This window comes from Ursus americanus, chromosome 18, assembly GCF_024610735.1.
Source record: "Ursus americanus isolate L20-20 chromosome 18, mUrsAme1.1.p, whole genome shotgun sequence".
Taxonomy (NCBI): Eukaryota; Metazoa; Chordata; class Mammalia; order Carnivora; family Ursidae; genus Ursus; species Ursus americanus.
In genome coordinates, this window is record NC_142144.1 from 6337835 (window position 1) to 6357084 (window position 19250).

At 56.6% G+C, this 19250-nt stretch overlaps 1 protein-coding gene across 1 annotated transcript; it reads left to right on the plus strand.

Annotated features, from left to right (window-relative positions):
- Positions 1 to 6790: 6790 nt before the first annotated feature.
- Positions 6791 to 18176, plus strand: PTGES (prostaglandin E synthase). Its single transcript, XM_045771244.2, has 3 exons — positions 6791 to 7200; positions 10804 to 10886; positions 16991 to 18176. Exons 1-3 carry the CDS (start codon positions 7072 to 7074, stop codon positions 17238 to 17240), a joined length of 462 nt encoding a protein of 153 aa, XP_045627200.1. The 5' UTR covers positions 6791 to 7071; the 3' UTR covers positions 17241 to 18176.
- The last annotated feature ends 1074 nt before the right edge of the window (positions 18177 to 19250 follow it).

The window sequence follows — 19250 nt, forward strand, 5'->3', positions numbered from 1 at the left end:
AAGCCGGACGCCGGAAATGCCCACGGGAAAGCAGCATCCGGGGGCGGCGTGCAAAAGCGTGTGCTGGGCTGCATGCACGGGCAGTTCTCGGCGCTCCCCGACCCCCGAGCCTCTGCCTGGAGCCACACTCGGAGGACTGCAGCTTCTCGGGAAATGTCTTGGCAGGCATTTGTGCTGAGACAAACATTTCTCCGCTCCCTCGTCCCCCATGCGCCTCTCCTGTCAGCTGCGTGCTGTCCCCAAATAGCATCCAGGAAATGCTCCTGCCGACCGCAGCCCCGTGCATCAGGAACGGGATCCGAGGCTCCGGGTCAGGCTGCAGCAGCTGGGCTCCGTCAAGGGCCGCGCTGGGCCAGAGCGTGGAAGAGCCATACGTGTGTTTCTCTCTGCTGAGACAGGGGAAGAGGATGGCCCAGGAATTCACCGCATTTCGGGCACACAGTCAGGTGGCCCATCTTCCAACAAATATTTACTAAGCGCGGCTCTATGCAGACACCCCACCGGGAGCTGTACACACAGCCGTGAGGAAGCCGGCGGCCCGGGTTTTCTTTACTCTTTTTCTTTTCCACGAAAAAGACCGCATTTCTAAGTGTCCAGGTTCAATGGCACTACGTCCATGTACATCGTTGTGCAACCATCAGTCTCATCTCTAGAACTTTCTCGTCTGGTCTTCCCGAAAGAAAGCCCCAGCCCCATGCGCCTGACATCGTCACTCGAATTCCCCCTCCGCTTACAGCCTGGCAACCACTGACCCCCTTCCTGCCTCTATGGATTTGCCCATTCTGGACATTTCTTACAAACAGAATCATAGGCTATGTGGCCTTTTGGGTCTGGCTTCTTAGCATGATGTCTCCCGAGTCATCCGTGATGTAGCGTGTGTTGGTACATCAGTCCTTCTGATGGCCGAACGAGGTTCTACTGGCTGGCTCCAGGCTTTCCTCACCGCTGGGCTTTAGAGCTGAGCAGCCTCGGTACTCCTCACTCCCCGGAGGAGCTCCCGGGGAGTTTTCTGCCTCGGGGAGGCGTACTGCGAGCAGAAGAACCTTACGTTACCCACTAAAGATTGCTGCCTCTTTTTTTTTTTTTTAAGATTTTATTTATGTGACAGAGAGACAGCCAGCGAGAGAGGGAACACAGCAGGGGGAGTGGGAGAGGAAGAAGCAGGCTCCCAGCGGAGGAGTCCGATGTGGGACTCGATCCCGGAACGCCAGGATCACGCCCTGAGCCGAAGGCAGACTGCTTTAACGACTGCGCCACCCAGGCGCCCCAAGATTGCTGCCTCTTAAGAGCTTGCTACATACAGCCCCGCAGCCAGAACCCACCAGCTGTGGGACCCGGGGCGAGTACAACCATCCACCCGGGCCTCAGGCCTCTTATCTCTAAAATGGGTCTAAGAGTCTTACCTCCTTCTGGAGGATTAACTACGGTGACATCTGTGATCAGGCCTGCGTTGGGTGTGAGAACATTGCCCAGCGATCCTGTGGCCAAATCACCCCGTCCGACTGCTGTCCTTAAGTGGGATGACACCATCCCTGAAGGCCATCTTGGCCGTCGCAGGAATGGGCTTTGGGGCCAGGCCGGGCTCGAGAGCCCCGGGAAGCGGCCTGGCACATAGCCCCAAATCAGCCCAGTTCTCTGATGGGCAGCTTCTAGTGTTCACCATGTATCCTTGTCAGTAACCGTGAGCGGCTGTGTTTCTGCACTGCGGGATGGGTGTTTTTGTGCTGTCAGTGCGTAACCTAACTAAATTTAAAATCGCATCGTCTTTGCAGTCCTAACCGACTAGGCACCGGAGGCGGGTTCTGTTGTTCTGGTCCCAGCCTGCCCGGCAGCCAGTCCCACTCAGAGACACACAGGCCTCTTCCCAGGCGGGCTCTGTGCCTGTCAGGAGAGGCAGCCAGGCTCCCCCCGGGATTCTAGGAGGTAGGCAGGCAGGAGTCAGGACCCAGAACTGAACTCAGGAGCTTTTTACTTATCTTGGTCTAGATTCTTTGGGTTATAATGAAAGGAATCCTAAGCAAAGGAGCTTAATTCAATTCAATAAATTACAGTTAGGTCTCTATGTCAGGCATGGGACCAGGACTTGTGCTTTATTGGCAAACAAAACCGAGACCCCTGCCCTAAGAAGCCAGGTGTTAAGACAGTAAGGATAATAAATAAATTATATGGTGTGTCATTGAGTGAAATGAGCTGTGGAAAGAAAAGAGAAAGCAGAGGCAAGGAAGTGACATCAGAAGGGCCATGGGTGGGGATAGGCTGTGGAACCACAGGAAGGTGGTTGAGGGGGCTGGAGGGGCTGACATCTGAGCAAGGACTGGAAGGTGAGTGTCACGCAGCAAATGCGGGGGGTGGGGGGTGGGAATTCCAGGCAGAGGCCCCAGCCAGAGCGAAGGCCCAGAGAAAGGATAGTGTGGCTAGGCTGACCGAGTGAGTAGAGAAGGAATCCAGAGAGAACCAGATGGAGACCAGATGGGATGAGGCCACGGGCCATTGGCCAAACTTCGGCTTTCACTCTGAGCGAGATGGGAGCCACTGCAATTTGGAGCCAAGGACAAGCGTGATTTGACTGATGTTTTGTTTAAGCAAAGAAGGAAACTCCTAAACTCCCAGGCCCTGGGTGAGTCAACGGGTCGGGACCTTGGTGCTTCCAGAACAACCCCCCCCCACACACACACACACACGAAGCAGGGAGCAGTTGCGCGCAGCTTCAGGCCATTACAGTCGCAGGGCTCCGTCCTACAGCCAAGAGTGGTCTTTCCAGTGGGGTCACAATATAAACTCCTGGGGAAGGTCTCTGATTGGCTCTGCTTGGACCAATCACAGTGGCCTGATGCCAGGGACATTGTGATTGGCTTCCCTGGATCACATGGCCACCCCATCCCAAGAAGAGGTGTTTTCGGATTGGCCGAGCCACCGGCATTACAGGCAATAGGGGTCCAGCTCCTAAAGGGAAAGTTGCGATTTCCCAGAAGAAGGTAGGAGGGAGAGGGGAGCTGGCCGCCGCCGACAAAAACAACAGCCCTTCCTCGAGTTGCTCATCCTGGATTCCTCAGGGGGTCCGGCCTGTGGGACACCCACCCCCCCACCGCCTGCCGCAGCAGGGGCTGCGGAGCCACCGGAAACGCGCACTAATCTGTGTTTGCACCGCACCCCTTCCGCAGAGCACACGCCACATTTCACAAACACCGCTTCTCCAGAATGAGGAGAAGCGGTTGATGCCGCTCTGATGACTGAAGCACGGATCTGACTTCAAAGGTCACTCGAGCCGCAGTAACTTTCTTTTATCGCTGCATTTCCCCATCCCTGGCTGGAGAAAGCCCCAGCAGTGCTCACCGAGGTCAGGACCCAGCGGCCGAGGTGGGGCCGCTTCCTCCTCGCTCTGAAGGTCCTCTGAAGTCACAGACAATGAACCAGCCCCCAGAGCCGGGGCTCTGATCCTCAGGAAATGCCGAGGAGCCTGAGCTGGAAGAAGCCACTTGGCGGCTCACACGAAGCGGCTCCTCTTTGCTCGGAGTTGTACACAGTGACCAGAGACCTCTTATGGGGTTTGTTTTCGTTGTTTTGTTTTTTGTTCTTTTAACACAGTAAAGTCACAACTTCTGAAGATCCATTGCAGCAAATTCTTACGTCTATATTCACCTGCGTGGCCACCACCCAGGGGTGATATGAACACATTTCTGATTCCTGGGAGGCCTCCTCCTGGGCGGCCCCGGGGCTTCTCGTGCCTTCGCTGTTGTATTTCCCGTGAACCTCGGGGCCAGGCCCAGGTGAGCACCCCCATCCCCACCCAGTGCTTTGCACACACGGTCTCCCATCGGCCCACCCCCTGCAAGGCAGGAGCCCTGCTCTTACGGGCAACGAACGTCACGGTCACCGGAGCTCAGAGAGAAGCATCATCACCACCACCAAAAACAACAGCGGCCGCTTCCACGGGCTGCGGGAGGCTTTAGGGAAATTCTTGGCCAGAGATCAGAGAAGGGCTTGAACTCCCTGCCAGGTCCTGGCTTAGCTGGTTCGTTTCAGCAGACGATGAGGAAAAGATTCCTACCATGAAGTCATGCAGGTCAGTCAGCAGCGCTTCCCCACGAAGTCCCTCTTATTTTTGGCTCCAGGTAAGGGTGGATAAGAATCCACTCTTTGCCCACGCTGGTTTTCCTAGCCTCTGCCAGTGAGTTTTCTGTCGTGTTTCGGAAGACCAAGCAGGGCAGAGCCTGCTGCCTAGTCCAGGGAAGGGCGGACGCCCAGGGTCGCCTCTTAGGCTGTGTCTGGTCCACGATTCTAGGGCTGGTGCAGCCACCAGACCCCAACCCCCACGACTGAACTTGTCGTCAGGGCGGGCAGCCGCTCCAGCGGTTTCCCCAATCCAGGGGCAGGACCGACAGGCACCCTCTGTTCTCAGAAACATCAGCAAGGAGCAAGCTTGCACGATTCCTTCAAACATACAGGCAGAGATAAAACCTAATTCAGGACATCCCATACTTTCTATGTCCCATCCCTGATCATGACCTCTCATTTATCTTGTGGGGCTGGGACAACCCGGGCTGGCGGCCCCATGTTCCAGAAACATGGGTGTAGGTTTACAAGCACATCTTTTGTCCAGATAATGGAAGGCTTGGCGCAGAGCAAATGGACAAGCAATCCTCCCCCCACCCCACTCCCCCCAACCCCAGCAGCAAGGACAGGGGTTTCCAAGAGCCTCCGTCTTGGCAACCCAAGCATTATCCCATTTTGAGGAGGTGGAAACTGAGGCTCAGAGGCTCATACAGATGAGGGCTGACTGTGTGCCAGGTGCTTAATAATTAGACACGACTCCCTTCGGTTCTCTCACCTGCTGTGCCGAGCGACAACAGCTGTGCATCACAGCTGATGAAAAGTGTTCAGAGAAGGAACCTGCTTGCCCAAGGCCATGAAGCTGCCGTCACCAAGGGCTGGCTCTGGATTCAACATCAGCTGAGTCTGCTCCCGCGCACGTGGCCAGTGTCTCTGCCCCCTGGCCAGTCCTTCCCTTGGCCTCCGCTGCTTTGAGACAGGCCCAGACTGATACTGCTGTCCCTCTGGCCAGACCCAAGGGTGAAGAAGACACGGAAAACTGATTGTTTCCTCCTGCGCACCGCCCCAGGGCACCTCCTGGCAAAGCAAGCAGTGCTGGCAAAACAAGCAAGGGACAAGATTTCCTGCCTTTGCGGAGGTCCTGCCCCCAACCTGGGAAAGGGGGTGAAGGAGGGGGAGCACATTAAGGTGAGGGTCTTGAAGCAAGAGATTCAAAGAATGTGACGGCGCAAAATGTTGATGTTTTTGTTGAAGAGCTGATGGGTCTTTCGGGAAGTTCCTGTAAATAATAAAACCATTTGCCTGGGAGTCTCCCAGAAAAGCGCAGGCATTCTTCATTTCATTGTGCTTTGCTTTATTGCACTTCACAGATACTGTGGGTTTGGGCTTGTTTCTTGTTTTTTTTCTGAACAAATTGAAGGTTTGTGGCAACCCTTTGTTGAGCAAGTCCGTCGGCCCCACTTTTCCAACAGTGTTTGCTCACTTTGCCTCTCTGTATCACATTTTCGTAATCCTCACAATCTTTCAAAGCTTTTCATTATTACCGTATTTGTTAGAGCGATCTGTGATCAGGGAGGATGACTCAGGGAAAGCTAGGATGATGGTTCCCATTTTGTAGCAATAAAGTATTTTGGGGGCGCCTGGGTGGCTCAGTCAGTTATGTGTCTGCCTTCAGCTCAGGTCATGATCCCGGTGTCCTGGGATTGAGCCCCATGTCAGGCTCCCTGGGAGCCTGCTTCTCCCTGTCCCTGCAGCTCCCCCTGCTTGTGTGCTCGCTCTGTCAAATAAATAAAATCCTTTAAATAATAATAATAAAGTATTTTTTGCTGAAGGTACGTACCCTCTTTTTTAGACATAATGCTCTTGCACACTTACCAGACTACAGTGTAGTGTAAGCATACCTTTGACGTGCACGGGGAAACCAATAAAATTCCTTTTGAGCTGCTTTATGGCGGGACTCGCTTTATTGCAGTGGTTGGAAACCGAACCCGCAACATCTCCAAGGTACGCCTGCCCAGAGATGCTACAGAACATAACAGAAGGGTGTTCTCTAGTTTCCTATGGTGGCTATAACCAATCAGCCCAGATTTCATGGCTGAAAACAACACCAATTTACTAGCTTAGCGTTCTGGAGGCTAGCAGTCCAAAGCCAATGTCAGTGGGCGAAAAGTCAAGCTCTCCCAAGGCTGGTTCCTTCGAAAGCTTTAGGGGAGAGTTTGTTTCCTGGGCTTTTCCGGCTTCTAGAGGTCACCTGCATCATTTGGGTGACAGCCCACCTCCCTTTCATCTTCGAAGCCAGCAGCATAGCGTCTCCTCTCCTCTCTGACCTCTGTTCCTGTCTTGATGTCTTTCCTCCCTACTGCCTCTCTCCCAGGAGAACACTTGTGATCGAATTGGATTCACCCAGATAATCTAGGATGATCTCCCCGGCTCAAGATTCTAACTTGAATCCCATCTGCAAAGTTCCCTTTTGTCAGGTATGGCGCCATAACCCCAGGTCCTGGGGATTGGGGAGCGGACATCTTTGGGGGGCCCGTATTCAACCTACTACAAAAAAGCAAAGTCACCTCACGTAGGTATGGCTGTGGTTCAAATGTCCAGGCTGAGAGTGGGGACAGATAGCTCAGTCCTCGTGCCTACCACCTGCCCTGACCCTCTGGGAAATAGGCATAAATCAGCAATGTCTGCCACCCGAGGAGCTCCTGCCAGGCGTCCGGCTTTGACATACCCCCAGAAGGCAGGCACTGCCATATACCCCCATTTTACAAATGAGGAAGCAGATTAGAACGGGTTTGAGGATTTGCCGGGGAGGGGCGTCTGGGGCCGGAGGCTGGATCAGGGACACCTCTCAGCCCTCAGCTTCTCCCAGCATCTGGGGGCAGAAGCTGCCTCTGCGCTGGAGTGGGCGGGTGCTGAGTGCAGACAGGCCTCCTGGCGGCTCTCCCCGCCTCCTCCAGCTCCCGGAGACACGGCCGCACGCCTGCTCCGCCGTCTTCCCGGAGCTCCCGCCTGCCCACCAACATGCCTCCCCCTGTCCTGGCGTTGGTGAGCGGCCAGGCGCTCTCGGCTTTCCTGCTTTGTGGCACACTGCTGGTCATCAAGATGTACGTGGTGGCTGTCATCACGGGCCAAGTGCGGCTTCGGAAGAAGGTAGGCTGCCCAGGACCCCGAGCCCCACATCCCCTCGTGCGCTCTCTTGCTGCCCTGCCGGGAAGCTGTCAGGCTGGGAGGCTTGGCCAAGGTGTTTTCAAGGGCCCGAGTGTGAGGGACCGGGGACCTAGGTGCCTCTCCCAGTCCTGTGGGATGGCAGGGCCTGCACCTTCTTGTCCTCTGTTTTAAGAGCTTTTACTCACTTTCTGGGCCACCAGGTGGGTTCTGGCTGAGTGCTACTGTGGCTGCGGGTGTCTCGGAGAAGCGGGTCCCGGAGGCTGGAGTGAGACAGGCTAAAGCCTCCATTGGACCTGGTGGCTTCCCAGCATGGGAGATCTGATATTTGGGTATTTGGGTGGAGCGGGAACTAGCGACCCAGGAGTCCGAGAAACCCTTCAGTGGAAATTCCCAACTCACTGGCAAGGGCGCTTACAAAGCCACGGCAGCCTCCAGAGGCCAGGTCCCAGACAGGCTCCACTGGAATTTTCTTTCTTTTTTTGAAGGTTTCATCTATTTATCTGAGAGAGAGAGAGAGAGGGAGGGAGGGAGGGTGAGTGGGGGGAGGGGCAGAGGGAGTGGGAGAAGCAGACTCCCCACTGAGCAGGGAGCACCAGAGGGCTCCATTCCCAGGACCCTGAGATCACAACCTGAGCCAAAGTCAGATGCTCAACCGACTGAGCCATCCAGGCGCCCCTCCACTGGAATTTTCAAGGAGGAATTTCCCCCACTAATCCAAGCCCCAGAGCCAAAACAGCAATAAAGAGGCTGAGATTTGAGCCCGGGTGAGCTGGTGGGTGGGCCGACCCATTCAGAACAACTCCGCTCTCGCTTTGGACAGCCAGATCCCGAGAAGTTTCTCGGGCCAAGCTGGCCGGCTGTCCTGTTATTCAGTAGAGGAATCATTTCCAGAAACTGTGCCCCTTTGTCCAGTTCCAAAGCCAGGCAAGGCTCGCTCTGGCCTCGAGTGGGGCAGGGTGGACACCGGGGCGCCGGGATCTTGCTGGGGGTCAGACTCAGCCCCTGACACAGGTGCAGGCAGGGTTGAAGGCGGAGCCGCTCCCTGCGCAGATAACGCCCAGAGGCACAGGCACGTGGGTGGCCCCTGCCTTCCCCCCGCGTTGGTCCATCCTGGATATGGGATACAGGCACCCAGCGGGGACCCAGCAGCAGGCACCCAGCGGGGACAGCTGCGTTCACCCATCAAGTCCCTCCTTGAAGCTGAGTGTTTACTCCCCACCGTGACTCGGGGGGGGGGGGGAGGCGGGAACTACCTTCACCTTGTTTTCCAGGTGAGGACCCTGGGCTGAGAGGAGACATTACCTGTGAAGACCACCTAGCGGGGGTTTGCCCCAGGAATGCGGAGGGGGCTGTCTGGCTCCACAAGCTGCCCGGGGGGCGGGGGAGGGAGTTCTCGACAGAGTTTCCCTTTTAACGCGACTTCAGGGATAGAAAGAGATAAGCCTGAGAGTGCCTTTCTCCCTGGTCGGTGGGGAAGAAAGCAAGCTTCCCTCGGGCTGTCCCCAGAAGCTCCTTAGCATCTGGGATCTTCCCTCTGGTTTCTGTTTCGGTGTTCCGTCAACCAGGAAAGAGCCCAGGAGCCACACCTTGGGAAGGGGATGGACGTGGGCCTCAGGCTCCTCCACCCACCAGCTGTGGACTAAGGGCAAGTCCGGGAGCTCAGTTTCCTCATCTGTAAACAGGGGATGGTCAGGGCAGTGCCGGGAGGGTTCAGTACCTCGCACAGAACTGAAGTTTCCCCTTGCTGGTTCTCATTACTTATTAACAGTCGAGGGCAGCAGCAGAAGCTTGTTTGTGGGGGCGCACCCAGAGGCCTGCCCCCTGTCCCAGCTGGAGGTGACACTCCCGCTTCTGACCCCAGGGGCTCTGACTCCAGTTCTCTTTAGGGGTGAGCGACCCCATGGACCTGACCTCCATGAACAGCTCCTGAACAGCCCTAGGACTCCCTCCAAAGGGCCCACGGACTCTGGGCCAGAGCCATCCGAATTGGTGATGCCACGACTGAAGGGCCAGTGGAGAGGAATTCTGGGTGTGGGGGCTCTGATCCTGACAGCGACTGGCCTCGGGCCTGGGCCGCATTCACTTCTGGGGTGGGGCAGGGGCAGCCCCACCAGGCAGGACAAACCAGCGCTCGGGGGCAGAGGTCAGCAGGGCTCGTGAGTCAGAGGAGGCAGGAGTTGCCGTCAGAGGAGCACGTTAGAAAGCCGCTGCTGACATCCAGGTTTGCCGTGGGGTTGGCGCGGCTGGCTTCCAGAGGCACGTGAGTGCAGGGCGTGGGCGGCCGAGGACCCAAGCGCGACCTTCAGTCTCTGCTGTCCACAGACCATTCATCGCGTGCCCTCGTGGTGCCAGGCATTGTGCGAAGGCCTCTCCAGATCTCCCCTTCTCTCTTCACGTAGGAAATGAGCTCCATTTGATCCAGAGCTCACAGATGAGGGAGCTGAGGCTCAGGGAAGTTAAGAAATGTGCAGCTGGGGGCACCTGGGTGGCTCAGCTCGTTGAGCATCTGACTCCTGATTTGGGCTCAGGTTAGGATCTTGGGGTCGTGAGATCGAGCCCCACCTTGGGCTCCATGCTCAGTGGGGAATCTGCTTGGGATTCTCTCTCTCCCCCCCCCCCGCCCTCCCCCCCAACCCCCATGCACACTTGCACAAGTGCTCTCTCTCTCAAATAAATAAATAAATCTTCAAATGAAATGTGCAGCTAGTCAGTGCAGAACTGGGGTTCTCTGCCCTCAACCATCAAACCCTCTCATTGCTCGTAGCTCAAAGTCCAAATTCTTAGAGTGCCTCCAGAACCCTTCATCTTGGGCCTCTGTCCCTTGTTCTCTGTACTCCAGCCACACTGGTTTTCTGTTCTTCAAACATGCCCATCTTCTGACCCCAGGGCTTTTGCACATGCTGTTCTGTGTATCTTCAATGCTGTTTCTCCAACCCTTCTTCATCTGGTTAATATTGTTGCATCCTTCAAACCTCAGCTTTACTGGCCCTGCCTCAGAGAAGCCTTCTCTGACCCCCAGACTTGGTCAGGTCTCCTGTGACCAGTCTCAAGGCCAACCTTGTCTTCTGTTTTTTAACACTCCCCACCTGGTCTTCCCTGGTTCATAGGCAATTCCCCAATCAGACTGTGAACTTCCCAAGAGCAGGGGCAGGAGGGCCTTAGCCTTAGTCTATTCTGGCTGCTGTAACAACATATCATACTGGGGGGCTTACAAACAACAGATTGATTTCTCACAGTCCTGGAGTCTGGGAAGTCCCAAGACCAAGGTGCCAGCAGATTCGGATTTGCTTTCAGGGTCACATTTGGCTGTCTTCTCACTGTGTCCTCCGGTGGCAGAAGGGGCAAGGGAGCTTTCGGGGAGGGGGGGTAGTGGGCACTAATCCCATTCGCGAGGGCTCCACCCCTATGACCTAATCACCCCTGAAGGCCCCACCTCCTAATGCCATCACCTTGGAGTTTGTCTTTCAACATATGAATCTGCAGGGCACACAAACGTTCAGTCCATAGCAGCCTTGTTTGTGGCGAGTGCCAGCACTTGGCACATAGTAGGAGCTCGAACAGTCATTCTCGGCTGATCTATTCCAGGCTTTTGCCAACCCCGAGGACGCCTTGAGACACGGAGGCCTCCAGTACTGTCGGAGTGACCAGGACGTGGATCGCTGCCTCAGGCAAGTACTATGGGGCCTTGACCTGGCCACGGCCTGCCCTTCCACCTGGCCACGGCCTGCCCTTCCACCTGGCCACGGCCTGCCCCTCCAGGCCCAGCTCTGAGCAGCGGGACCTGGGGGATACCCAGAGGACCGAGGTCTTCTGCCTTCCTGGTCCCCTCGGACCGTTCTCATTTATTCATCAATCCAATTTCTAATTAATTGTGGAAAAGTAATACCAGCTCATGACTCAGGATTCCAGAGTTGGAGAAGGCCACTCAGTGAGAACTCCCGTCTCCCCCCGGCCTCTGACCTCCAGGCCCTACCCAGCTCCGCTCTCGGGGGGCAAAACACGGTGTCTCTGCATCTTCCCAGGGACGCGTCCTGCACTGACAGACGCGTGCTTTTTCCTTTTTGCCCCCAAAGGGTCACCCTTCACCCGCTGATCCATTCACAGGGTTTGTAACCCATCAGCTCACGGCGGGGTGTCACCCGCTGGCTCAGCTCTGCAGGCTTTAGGCCGCTACCCTGCCGAACGGATCGCCCTTAGCTGTCTGACCCGTTCCCCTCCAGTGGGCATTAAGGCTGTTCTCAGTCTTTCCTGGGTATGAACAGAGTGCATCCAAACCTCGCATTGCCTTCGCGGGTATGTGTGAGCAAAACTGCGGGGTGCATTCGAGCGGGGTGAAGAGTATTGCTGAATAGTCACAAATCTACTTTCACCACGGGTGTGGGAGAGGTCTCCCCTGCCCCCTCCGAGCTTCCCCTCTGGAGGGCTACACTGCCAAGGCGATGGGCGAAAATTTACGTCATGTTTTGATTTTCCTTTGCATCTCCCGTATTCGGAGCGAAGTGGAACCTCATTTTGTATGCCTAGCACCCCCCAGTCCATCCAAAACAATTTTCCTCATTATAAAAGTCAGAACGGCTGGCCGTTGCAGACAACTTGGGTCCTGTTGCAAACCCCCAGCGGCAAAAGGGAGACCAGTCCCCATTCTAATCCCCGCTGACATCGAACACTGTTTCCATCCAGCTCCTCTGTGTCAATGTTTTCCATAAAATCAGGTACACATCGTATACCCAGTTTGGGGTTGTGATTTTTTTTTTTTTCAGTTAACATTATTTGGCGAGCATTTTCCATGTCAGCAAACGTTACTCAAAAAAATGGTATTTTAGAGACAGGTGTGTAAAATCCCATCGGAGACTCAGTGTTAATTTCACGTCACCAATCTGAATGGCCCAGTTTTGGGCAGTTTGCTCTAGTTCAGACCAACGGGCTGGAGAGTGGAAGGCAGCATTTCGGGGGGGGGGGGAACCGTCTGCGGAGTTGGGGGGAGAAGTGGGAGGATGGGTAGCTGCACAGGAGGGAGACGGGAGACACACACACGGTTCTCAGTGCATTTCTGTGCATCCCGGGCAGAAATGGGTGGGACGCCGTCGTATGAATAATAGAGATTCTTTTATTGAAAGAGAGTGATTTTTTTTTTCCCTTTTAATTGTCTTGGCTGTTGAACATAATGACATACTTGTGGTTTTTAAAAATTACAGAAATGTGTAAAGTAAATGTAGAAAGTAAAATTCTTTGCTGTCCCACCCTTTTTTTTTAAAGATTTTTTTTCTTATTTGAGAGAGAGAGAGAGAGAGAGAGAGAGAGAGGAGGAGCAGAGGGAGGGGCAGAGGGAGAGGGAGAAGCAGGCTCCCCACCAAGCAGGGAGCCTGACGAGGGGCTCGGTCCTGGGAACGGGATCATGACCTGAGCCGAAGGCAGACGCCCAACCGACTGAGCCACCCAGGCGCCCCTGATGCACCCTTTCTAATCTAACTACAGTGTGTAGTACTTCATCCATGCGACATGTAATGAGCACCTGCTGTGTGCAAGGCGCTGTACATCAGTGGACAAAGCCTTACCCATACACTAGTCCATACTAGTGACCCGTATCCCACCCTCCCCCTGGGGGCTTGACTCTCCAGGGCAGCAGAGAAGGACCTGAGCAGTTGAGACTGTGGGTAGCCGGAGCCGGCTCCCGCAGCCACCGAGGGGGTGTGCCTAGCCTCTCACGGGGTTCGGGGGTTCTGTGTAGCAAAGCTTACTTGTGACATTGGAGTGGTTACATGAGCTGTCGGACACTTGGTTTCTTTTCGGTGGCCGTAACCAAGCCAGGGAGCGACAACAGACCCACGTGGTACAAGGTGTTTCCGCCTACCCAACACAATGTTTCCTTCTGATCAGAGTGACCCACTATCTGTAGTAGTGATGCTCAAATGGCTGGAATTCGGTTCAGCACTTTTCCAGCACCTCTTATCAGACCATGTTTTACATCCTCGGCAAGTGTTTATTCGTGGGGGGACCCTGGCACATAACAGTGTTCACTGGGGACTTACCATGCCAGACCTGGGGGCTCCTGGCCCCCTGGGGCTCCTCCTCCCCTTCCTCCTGACCTCACATAACATCGTGGCACCTTGAAGGTGCAGAGCTCAGAGCAGCACACATCCGTCATCTACTGCCAGAGAACGGGCTGCAACCTGAGGCGGACAGGCTCTGGAAGCAAAAGTTAGTTAAATATTAGACCAGAGTTTATGGTGCAGCCAGGGTCACCCTTCCGCACAAACAGGAAAGCCCTTAGGTCTTGGTTCTTGGAGGATGAATCTGCTTGCAAGTTAGCAACACCCCAGAGCCGAAACATGAGCCCCGCTCCGGGAGGAGTCGGGAACCAGGTTTCGAGGGAAACGATGAAACCCAGCCACGGTCTTCCGTGAAGCCTATCCGAGTCTCCTGTGCATTTGGGCCAAAGCCTGAGTCTACACGTATGAAACTGCAGAGAGGAAGTATCTGAGTGACCCCCAAAGAAAAAAGACACACACGTGACCCACGCTTTGCAGTGTTTCTGTTTGGAGTGTGTGGGCCTAATCCCACTGAACCAGTTTGTCAGGAGATTGGTCCCCAAATCGCAGCCCTAGAAGTCCCTTAGACGTCATCCAGCGCGTTCATTTTGCCTTTTGTGGGGGGTGCCCCGAGGCCCAGGGGCGGGTTAGCAGCACGCAGAACCCCAGGCTCCTGCCCGGGGGTGTCGGGGAGGCTGGCAAAGCCGAGAGGGTGAGATGAGCCTTAACCGTCGTGTCCAGGTCGAGGCTGGTGATGGCAGTGAGGGCGACGAGGAAGATGGCAGGTGAATCAGAGACGCAGCCCCTCGGGGACGGCAGCATTCCAAGCATTTTGTAGATGCCAACGCCCCGGGGCCCCCAGCAGCCCCCCCAGGAGGGTGTTGTGAGGTCCGAAGGCAGAGCCGGCTTGCCCAGGCCCTCTGAGCCCGGGCTCTGCACGAACGCGATTTTACTCCACCTTATACCTGCCTTTGACATTGAGCAACTGTCATTCATCGATGCGGCCCGTGCGGGCGACGGGGAGGTCCAGGAAGCAGGACAGACCGCAGCTGTCCCTGCCAGCTCCCTCAGGGTACCCCCCCCAGGTCTCCCTCTCCCCACCCGTCACCTGCCCTCCAGCAGCCCGTGGCGCAACGTCTGGAGGGGGGAGGGGCGGCCCGGTGCCGCCGGAGGTCCCAGCAAGTCCAGTCTAGCAGCGGGGATTGGCTTTGGGTGACTTTTATGTGAAAAAGTGGTTATTATGGGAATGACACGTTTTGCCCAAGCGTCTCTCCTATACGTGACTCCCTCCATGTCTGTCAGTGCATATCCGGGCCCGAGGGAGGGGAAGGAGTTTTCTTGCCTCACCTTTGATTTCCCCACAGCTCCCTGCCCTTGGCACCACTTGTGGTTTCGTGGGGGCCCCCCCGCTGTGGTTTGAGACCTACCCAAGGGAGGAGGGATGACGGCTGGGCCAGGCCGGGGACTGAGAGTCAGAGCCCAGGGCATTCTTGGCCCCAGCCACCTCTCCCCCCTCACTGGTGACCCTCAGGCCCTCCGTCCCTTCCCCCAGAGCTGGAGCTGGGAGGTGGGCTCAGCCCCTCTGCTCGGGTTTCTGGGGGGACTGCTCAGAGTGGGGGGCCCCACCGGCTGTGCACCTTGCCCATCCTACCCTCCTCTCCACCCTGCTCCCCCTCATCTTTGGGGTTTGGCCGGTGACTCTCTTAACAGCTTTCTAAAATCTGACTCACTCCTCAGTGAATACATGCTTTAAGAAGTGTCTGAATGAATGGGATTCGTCTGTTAGTGAGACTATTCTGGAAACTTCAGAATAAAAGTGTGACAGAAATGCTCGTCCAGGTGGGTCATCTGTGGTTGGCAACCACATTCTGGGACACATGCATTCGTCTCCTCCAAAGTAGGTTTTCCAGGGGTGTCCCTCTAACAGTGTTAGGGGGATTGTGGGGATACCAAGCCCCATTTCCATAGGGTAGAGTGGTTTTAGAGGGACCCCTGCGGTCCCCTCCCTCATTTGTACCTCACGAGTAAGCTGAGGGGCTTGCTTGATCGGGGAGCGGCCCCCCGCCTAGTCTCCCCCTTCTAGTCCTTTCCCTGGCCTCCCGCTCTTGGGCACTGGGGAGCAGCAGCCTTCCCCCCAGCCCAGTGCGACCTGCCCTGCCGCGGACTTGCTTTCCCTGAGGCTGGCAGCTGTGGTGGAAATTCAGCAGGAAAGGAGGGCTCGTGTTGGCTCCAGGATGTGGGGATGGACGCCAGCTGCTGTGTCCTGAGTGTGGCCTAAGGAAGATCCAGGCCCCCTGGGTGAACGGGAGCTTGTATCCACTCTGACTGAATTCCAGGCTCCATACCCCACCTCACAAGACCCCTCTCCTGCTCCCATCCTGCCTCGCTCCCTCTCATGCCACCACACTCCAGACACCTGGGTCACTTTCCTGTGCCTCGAACACCCGATGTTCATCCCCACCTTTGCATTTGCCAATCTCACTCCCTGGAAAGTTCTTCCCCTGTAGGGACGACCTGTGGATGACCCCTTATCAGTCAGGCTTTGGTGCAAGCGTCTCCTCCCTGGTCCCCACCCCCGTCGAGAGGCAGAGACCCCTGCAGCACTGGGCTGCCAATGAAGGCCTCCTCCCGGCCCTGAGCAGCCCACCCGATTCCCTAAGCCCCAGGTCAGCCCTGGCCTCGGGCTCTCCTGGCAAGCGGCAGGGAAGAGGAGGGCTCTGCGGCAGGGCGCACACAGGAGCTGCTGGACTGGGCCTGGCCTCCTGGCACAGCATCGGTGAGACGCCTTCCAGCTGGAAGGGCCTGGAGAAGGAGCTTGGGTTCCATGCCTCAACACATGCGGCCCGGCCTTGGGGGAGGTCACAGCCCCGGTGCTGGGATCTTGTTTATTCTTTGAACATGCCATCAGTCACTGGCTCAGTCTCTAATTTACGGGACTTGACCTTCCCACCTCTCCCCAAGGAAGCTGCCCGGTAGCGGGAGGCATGGAAAATGTGAACCAACTCTTAGCAGAAGTGGGTGAGTTTTCTTTCTTGGTCATTTAGTTATGGCGGGGGTTGTGCACAGCCCTTCCACGCCCCCCCTCCACCGGCACCGCCACACATACTCACACACTTGATCATTTTAAACAAAACACAACAAAGAGGAAGCAGGATAGCACGGATGAAATGAAGAGTTTCCCCGGCGCCCAGCGATGGGTCGGCTCGGAGTGCGTGCAGCTCTGTTACCATGATCCCTGGAAGGGGAAGGAGGGTTGCTGGGTTATGGGGCAGAATAAGACAGGCGAGGGTTTTGGATGCAGGCTCTTGGGCTCTAGCCTGTGTCACTCAGGAAGGCCCAGGCACCTACATTCAGAAGGAGGGTGGCCTCAGAGAAGCCTGCCCTAGTGGTAAAGGGCACAGGTTCGAGGCTGACCTAGGCCCCACCCTGGCTCTCAGACCCTCAGAGCCCCACTTTTCCCACCTGGTGTCCAAGGCCGGATGGGGAGAGGGTGGGGCGTGTGGCCGGACCCCAGTCCTGGAAAGACCTAGGGCTTGGCAAGAGAACCCCAGCCTGCTGTCTGTGGTGGCTACTAGCCCATAAGTGGGGCCGTCTCTCCTGTCTCTGTGGTGTCCGTTTGTCCTGGCGGTGAATGGACTTGAGTCTGGCACCCGGTGACGCGGGGCATTTCCGGGCAGGGGGCCCCAGCCTCCACGATACGCTCACTGCTCACCCCGGCTGACCGCCTGCCCTTGCCTTCCCAGAGCCCACCGGAATGACATGGAGACCATCTACCCCTTCCTGTTCCTGGGCTTCATTTACTCCGTCCTGGGGCCTGACCCCTTCGTCGCCCGGATGCACTTCCTCGTCTTCTTCCTGGGCCGCATGGTGCACACCGTGGCCTACCTGGGCAAGCTGCGGGCGCCCACTCGCTCCCTGGCCTACACCGTGGCCCAGCTCCCCTGCGCCTCCATGGCCTTGCAAATCATCTGGGAAGCAGCCCGCCACCTGTGACCCGCCGTGGACGCCTCCTCAGCCACCAGACCACGGGCCACGAGCCACGGTGACTGTACCTGGGGGACTGGGCATCCCTTCAAGATTGTGATAGGCCCCGGGGACCTGGCTTCTTGGCAACCCGCTGAACATGGGATCCTGGGCGTCGCGGGCCTGTGTGTGTTTGCATAAGCGTGTGCACACACGAGTGCGTGTGTGCCCCTTGGATTTCTGGGGGAAGTGGCTGTTGGACCACGTAGAGAAGTCAAGATTGATAGAAAACCTTCCACTCAAATACCAGAACATTAAAAAGCACATTCCTTCTTCGTCGCGAAGAGCGATGGGAGACTCAGTCCAGGTTCCTAAACCAAATGACCTTCCAGATCCAGGGCTCTAATAAAGGCAAATTTCTTAGACCCACCCCAGAGAGTCCAGTTCAGCTAATTTGGGGGCGGGGGGCCTGGGCATCTGCATTTTTAAAAAGCTCCCCTGTGTCCCATTGATGGCCAGGCCTGGGAGTCCCTGCCAGTTCCCTCTAGAAGCAGGGCCCAGGGTAGGGTAGGGTGTGCTTTTGCAATTTCTTTTATGGTGAGAGTTTGGTGAGGTGTGGGTGGGATTATGTTCCTTTGTGTCCGGTCAACACTCCCTGGGCTCAGTCCCCATTCCTTTACTGGATCGTCGTCTCCGAGGTGCTGGTGCCGGTAGGAGGGGCCCCCAGGACAGTTCACTGCTCTTCCCCAGGAGTTAGTCTCTCCTAAGGGCTGTCAAGCAAGGACAATGGGGCTTGAAGGACCAACCACTGAAGGAACTTTCTGGCCCCCTGCAGTATCTACAAGGTCTGAAAACCACAAATGCGAGTCCCCATGGGGAGTCAGTGTGTGTGTCTCCCAGACTCTTGTTCTGAGATATATGTGGCTTTCGTCATTAAATGGAGAGTCTGTCCCGCTTGGCCCACCACCTTGTGACATCTTGCCTGCCAATTCCTGGGGTGCACCCCCCCAAGTTGATCATTTTCGCTGGACAGTTTGTTGGTGGGGGGGCTGCCAAACTGACAGGACAGGGTCCTGGCAAACACACAAACACACCCTGATCGGGGTATTAAGCCATGCAGCAAACAAGCTGTTCGGACCCCCAGCCACCGCCTCCCTCGGGTGAGTAAGAGGGTCTATCAAGTCCGTGTTCACAGATGAGGACACTGAGGCTCCAGGAGGGGAGCACCGGAAGCGCGGGGCCAGCTCTGCAACTGGCCTTCAGCTTCTGAAACCCTGCTCTAACCACTGTCCCTACTGCCTCAATTCCCCTAACTGCCGCCCCTTCTCCCCAGGATCTGGGGAAGCCCCTGGGCACGTCTCCCTCCCAACAGCCTGCAGCCCCTGAACTTCTGCCCTCGGGGGCTGATGGACCTGCTGGGTGGGGGCCTCAGGGAGGCTCAGGCCACCCCTGGCCTCACTAGAAATCCCGGACTAGCCCCTGCCCCCCCCCCCCCCCCGCGCTCTGTGCGCTGCGCTGGGAGGGGGCAACACTGCCCCCTAGTGGACCGATGGGCGTCAAGTTTCAGGCGGCCGCTGCGCGTCTGGAACCGAAAGGGCACCTGGGCTGGAGAGCCTGCTGTTTGCTAAGCCTTGATTGGGCGCCGTAGTGACCATCTTTTTTCACTTATCCTTAAACCGATCCCAGGGGGGAGGCATTTCTGCTTTTTGAGGAGGGAAGTAAGGCTCAGAGGGGAGGAGTCACTTGCCCAACGTCCCTGAGCTGGGGTATGGTTAAGGCCAGAGGGACAGACCCAGTGTTTTTATATTGTAATATTTTCCTTCCTGGGGCAAAGAGGGGCTGAGGGGGCGCCGTGCCCAGTGCAGAGCTGGGCGACGAGGGCATCTGACACCGACGGGAACCTTGTGAACTCAGGGCCTGCGTGAAGGGGGTGGCCCCATGGAGCCCCTGTGCCTTGTCCCCCATTCATCCACCTCTGTGGAATCCCCTTAGGTGTGGTGCCAAGCAGGGGAGGGGGGCAGCAGGATGACAGATGGTGAC

Bases quoted from the DNA above. Each gene is read 5' to 3' on its own strand.
- PTGES (XM_045771244.2), top strand. From the start codon at position 7,072: ATGCCTCCCCCTGTCCTGGCGTTGGTGAGCGGCCAGGCGCTCTCGGCT. The intron at 7,201-10,803 runs GTAGGCTGCCCA...GATCTATTCCAG, and splicing joins AAGTGCGGCTTCGGAAGAAG to GCTTTTGCCAACCCCGAGGA. The intron at 10,887-16,990 runs GCAAGTACTATG...TTGCCTTCCCAG, and splicing joins GACGTGGATCGCTGCCTCAG to AGCCCACCGGAATGACATGG.